This window comes from Xyrauchen texanus, chromosome 21 (assembly GCF_025860055.1).
Source record: "Xyrauchen texanus isolate HMW12.3.18 chromosome 21, RBS_HiC_50CHRs, whole genome shotgun sequence".
Taxonomy (NCBI): Eukaryota; Metazoa; Chordata; class Actinopteri; order Cypriniformes; family Catostomidae; genus Xyrauchen; species Xyrauchen texanus.
This window is the reverse complement of record NC_068296.1, coordinates 256,928-262,927: the sequence shown is the minus strand read 5'-3', so window position 1 is coordinate 262,927 and position 6,000 is coordinate 256,928. Positions and strand designations below refer to the sequence as shown.

Here is a 6,000-nt window from a genome sequence, read left to right as displayed (position 1 = left end):
AAGTTCTCACCGTTGCGGTTCAAGTGGTTGTGCGCTTGATTAATTAAATTCGGACTTTGATGTGAAATGGGAAAGAACGCTTACAAGCTCCAAATATATGGCAAAAATAATCCATAAAAACCTGTGCGTCCACATTCACTGTCATTGTATGGAAATGACGTAAACAGTCTGTCTGAGAGTTTGGAATGACATGAGTGTGAGGAAATGATTTTTGAGTGAACTATCCCTGTAACTGATTGTTGAGGTCCGTGTTTAGAGGAAGTTGCTCGACTGTGTTTCTTCATGCTAAATCAACAGTGGCTCTACAGGGACACATCAGTGTATTTCCTCTTAGTGTAAAATATTCCATAAATGAAATAATTTCCGTGCTGGTGTTTAATAGTGCTGTTGTATTATGATGGATGATGAGGGATGGATTGTTTATTTGTGTAAGTGTGTAAGAGTCGGTGAGGAGACATAGATGAATGCAGCGTTCCCTCGTATGATGATGATGTCAGGTTGATCGCGCTGACCAGCCGTGACGCTGCGTTTATTATTCTGGGCTCTCAAATCACTACATTTGACCAAGAGGTTTATAGGGATCGTTCACCCAAAAATCAACATTCTATCCTCATTTATGCACCCTCATATCGTTCCAAACCTGTATGACTGAGTTTCTTCAGAACACAAAAGCAGATGTTGACTGGCCAAACTCTCTGATGCATGTGGAGGATTGTTGTTAACCGTTGCCGGTCTCTGAAGAATTGATGTCACATTGAAACCGTAATAATGTTTGTTTGGTGCATATTGAATCACTGTTAATCTCCAACAGGCTGCTCATGAAGGTTTATATTCCAAATGCCTCTAGTGTTGGATTAACCCTTTAATATGATTGATGTTATATTATACTGACATTGATATTTTCTCAGGTTCACTTTAAAACCAGCTGGTTTTCCACAATGTTTATGCACATTTTGCATAAATTGCGTGTAAGAAATCATTAATGGCAACACTTGACATGTGAAAAATACAATTCTCAGAATTCGCTTTCAATTCAATGTGAGTTTCGCTTCGTTTAAATGTGCATTTCTTCGCAAGACGATGGCGTGTTTTGAGCGTCCGTGCACATGTTATGAGCGTGCGACAGCTTGAAGCGGGCACAGCAAAAGGTCCGACCTTAGCACACCATTCTTCGAACATTTCCCTTGACATTCGGAAGTGTCTAACCCACAGCTGGTTTATAAAGTGGGTTCCCAAAATCCGCTTGAACAGTTTTGAGAGTGCTCGCTCTCGCCATGTGTATGGAGGCTGGCGGTGTGTGGGCATCGCTGCCAGTTCAGCCCTCATTATATCCGATATTGCACTTTGTGCCAGGGCAGAGGGCGGGGCCGGGTCGTGATCATACACACTCGGTCCCTTATTAGGCTAATTAAGCCTAAGGCTAAATAAAGGCCGACTGCAGAGGATTGATTAGCCTGATACGGGACCGGGTGTGTATGATCACGACCCGTCCTCCGCCCTCCGCCCTGGCACTGACTCTGCAGCGTCTCCTGACAACACTTAATAAAACAAGGTACAGTTGCTCCAGTCCTGTAAATAAAGGTCGACCTCGGCAGGTATAAAAGTGTGTTCTTTAGGTGTGCATGCGTGTAGTATGAATACATTAAGCACGTACTAAAACACGTCTTTTCCGTGAGCACTAACCCAGTCACTAATCTGTCTGGAATACCGTCCTGAAGCTGGTGAAACTTTGTCTCCTTAAGATGATTCACTTATGATGTTCCTCCTCTTTTGTAAGTCACTTTGGATAAAAGTGTCTGCCAAATGAATACATGTAAATGTACTTCATCTGGGAATGTTGGCATTGTCCCACGACCCAACTGTACCGTATAGCGTAAGAACAACATTTACATTTATGGATTTGGCAGATGCTTTTATCCGAAGTGACTTACAGTGCACTTATTACAGGGACAATCCCCCCCGGAGCAACCTGGAGTTAAGTGTCTTACTCAAGGACACAATGGTGGTGTGGTGACTGTGGGGATCAAACCAGCAACCTTCTGATTAACAGTTCAGTGCTTTAGCCCACTCCACCACCACCACTCCCTAAGAACAATCACCGCAGAACAATCTACTTTAAGCACCATTTACATATACTATATATATATATATATATATATATATATATATATATATATATATATATATATATATATATATATATATATATATATGACTTATAGTTATAAAGAGAGGTCCGACTCGTGGTGCTTTGAACATAATGTCTCCTCTGCTCCCGTTGCATTATGGGAAATAAATTTGTTTAGTCAATCTGGACTTCAAAATGTCATCAGATGTGTAGCAGGTCAACTGGGTTTTTCTCTCCTACTGTTTTATGAATATTGATGATTCGGACATCCCGTTGGTGTACTGCTTTAGGCATACTACATAGTATGGAAGTATGGATATTCAGACGCAGCTTGTGATTTGGGTTGCCCCAAATAATAATGAAAATCCCTGTAAAAGCACCATAGAACAGGGTCTGAAGCAGCAGTTCTCTCAGTGTGTTCTCCTGCTCTGTGTGTTTCAGAAGAAGAATCTGCCGCTGCTGTCGAGTGTGTTTGTGTTGGGCTGTTGGGGAATCTGTCTTCTGGCCGGTCGTCTCTACTGGATGGGCAACAAACCTCCAAACTTCTCCAACTCGGACAACCCTGCAGCAGACTGCCCCTGTTTCCTGTCCAGGACTCTCACCTTCTTCTACCTGCCGGCTGTGAACGTTTGGCTCCTCCTCTGCCCTGACATGCTGAGTTTCGATTGGTCGATGGATGCTCTGCCACTTTTGAGGAGCGTTGCTGATTGGAGGAACCTCCACACCGTTGCCTTCTACGGCTCGCTGCTGGCGCTGGCATGGTTCGGACTCCGCAGCAGCCCGAACAAAGGCAAGGAGACCAACGGGAAAGTCCATCATGTAGCAAACGGGAAATCCACGAACGGTCACAGCTGTACCTCTGATCACGAACACTTGACTCTTTATTCAAATGGAACTAATGGTACTGTAAAACACCATGTGTCGTCTTTACCCAGCACTGAGAGTCTGGTGCTGTTCTCATTGGGTCTGCTGGCCGTTCCCTTCATCCCAGCCACCAACCTCTTCTTCTACGTGGGCTTTGTGGTGGCCGAGCGAGTGCTCTACATCCCCAGTATGGGCTTCTGTCTGCTGGTAGTGCTGGGGATGAGATCTTCATATGTCAGACTGAGGAGGAAGTCCTCCAGAACACTCCTGATGGGCTCCTGTGCTGCTCTGGTGCTTCTGTTTGGGATGAAGACGGTTCTGAGGAATCATGACTGGCACAACGAGGAGATGTTGTACAGGTCGGGGATATCTGTGAACCCTGCGAAAGGTAATTCAACATACTCTCAAACGTTCAACCTCACACCCATTGTGTACATGAGTGGTTTATAGCACTGAACGCGATATATACAGTGTATATATATATATATATATATATATATATATATATATAATAGATAAGCAATGGTTTTAATAGCAATATAAAATGAAGCAACACTGTGAACAATGCGTTGATTTAAAATTTAGTTTAATAGGTTTACATTTTAGTAGCAAAAACAGCATTAGAGTTAAAGGGTTAATTCACCCAAAAATGAAAATTATCCCATAATTCACTCACCCTCAAGCCATCCCAAATGTATATGACTTTCTTCTTTCAGACAAACACAATCAGAGTTATATTAAAAATATCCGGCTCTTCCCAGCTTTATAATGGGAGTGAATGGTACCTTAGATTTTGATGACCAATAAAGTAATCCGTTCATCATAGAAGTAATTTATACGGCTCCAGGGGGTTAATAAAGGCCTTCTGAAGCGATGCGTTTGTGTTAGAAAAATATCCATATTTATAACTTTATAAACTATAATCACTGGCTTCCTGTAACGGCCGTCCGCGCGTTCACAAGAGAGTCGAGTTCTGGCAATTGACGTAGGCGTGGCGTAAGCTGCGGTGAGAAGTGAGGCTAGTATTTTTAATTATTGTTATCATTATTATTATCATTATTATTATTGAGATTCAAGCTGTTGAGAGATTCTCAGTTCAGAATTTATTCAGTCTTGTACTTCAGAGATGGTCAGTGTTACTGGACGAGGGGAACGCCGGACGTGTTTATTTCCACACAAATCAAGAGTTCTGTTTGCGTATTATATAAGCAGTCCTTGAGTCTATCCTCCGACTTCAGTAACTGTCTGGTTTGATTCAGATATGATAATGTTTTTGACATTGTTGAAACATATTCCCTCTCCTTCTGTAGATTCCTGTCATCTCTTCATTAAATTAATCAGAAATATAAATGCTGTGTTTTTCTGCGTGCTCCTTTCCAATAGCGGCGAGAATATCACTTTATTTAATGAACCATCAGTTCCTCCGGTTTATTATTCATGCTTCAGATTCATTCAGTCACTGGCACGATCATCCCCTCTGATTGAATTTCATCTGTCTTCATCATTAATCAGGCCAGACTGTGTAATTACGTGCTCACGGCAGTTCATGAGGGGCGTCTCTGATTTCATTATTTGACTTCTTTGTGTTTGTGCCTCTTGAATCCCGCATTAGCCGTTTACACATTTCAGACTAGCTTTGATGTTTATTATTGATGTTGATGTTTATAGTTGATTATTTTGATTTGTCAGCGTGGGGTAACCTGGGAAACATCCTGAAGAACCAGGGGAAGGTGTTGGAGGCAGAGCGAGCGTACAGGAACGCTTTGTACTACCGCAGGAACATGGCTGACATGCTGTATAACCTGTGAGTGATCCCACTTCCTGTCTCCAGACTCCATTGATCTGTCCGATTAAAGCGTTCCACTGGGACTGTCCCACAATGCATCTGTGACCCCCTCATTAACCCTCAACTCTCTATGATCACTTTAATACATTGTTCATATTCTGCACATATTTGGGCTGTTGGTGCGTTTGAGTTATCTGTATAAAACAGAAGAGGCGGGAATATTCGACACCTACTTTGATGATCCAGACTAGACCAAAAAAGCAACATTAGCTGAGTTTGGGGTGGGACTATCTGTTTCTCTCCTGCCACACTTTATTAATTGATTTTAATGAATTGTGTGCCAGTATTTAGTAACTGTTCCTTTGGTTTGCAGCGGTCTGCTGCTGCAGGAGAACAACAGATTCTCAGAGGCTCTTCATTACTATAAACTGGCCATCGGGAGCAGACCCACTCTGGCCTGTGAGTACAACATGCTTTATCTGTGTGTGTGTGTGTGTGTGTGTGTGTGTGTGTGTGTGTGTCTGTGTGTCTGTGTGTCTGTGTGTGTGTGTGTGTGTGTGTGTGTGTGTGTGTGTGTGTGTGTGTGTGTGTCTGTGTGTCTGTGTGTGTGTGTGTGTGTGTGTGTGTGTGTGTGTGTGTGTGTGTGTGTCTGTGTGTCTGTGTGTGTGTGTGTGTGTGTGTGTGTGTGTGTGTGTGTGTGTGTGTGTTTGTGTGTGTTCGATCTCCAGCATTAAAGATTATTAATACCGTGACTCTGTTTACACTCTCGTCAAATAATGATTGATGCTTTATTCCATTTAACACTTTAAGCCTGGATGGGCCCGCCATCAATATATTAATAACTGCAGTCTTGACCAACACATAATAAGTATTGTTTGATTGATTAGAAGCTCTACTTTCCAATGCATGCAGACATTATGACCAAAACTGAACAAGTGCTTTTTAATATTGCAGATAAATCAGAAGTGTTACGTTTTGATTATTTATTAGTTTTATTGCAATCAGTAAAAACATCAAACTGATCAAATATTCATGTGTCATATGTTGTTGGAAAGTTCTTAAAGAGTAAAATACAACCGGACTATTTGTGTTACTCACAGATGAAAATATAGTGAGTAACAGCTAATTATATCTGCTTGACAATTATGCTGGTGTTGCTTATAAGCACATGTTCGCTTATAACTTCACGAACAATAAATGAAACATAAAACCATTATTTAGA

The 6,000-nt window shown here is 41.8% G+C and overlaps 1 protein-coding gene across 1 annotated transcript in view; it reads left to right on the top strand.

Moving 5' to 3' along the window:
* LOC127661946 (protein O-mannosyl-transferase TMTC2-like) overlaps positions 1-6,000 on the top strand; it is a 118,042-nt gene that overhangs the window by 88,028 nt on the left and 24,014 nt on the right. The window contains exons 3-5 of the mRNA XM_052152926.1: positions 2,570-3,380; positions 4,682-4,796; positions 5,152-5,237. Coding sequence (XP_052008886.1) covers positions 2,570-3,380; positions 4,682-4,796; positions 5,152-5,237 — 1,012 coding nt within the window. The remainder of the gene's footprint in view (positions 1-2,569; positions 3,381-4,681; positions 4,797-5,151; positions 5,238-6,000) is intronic.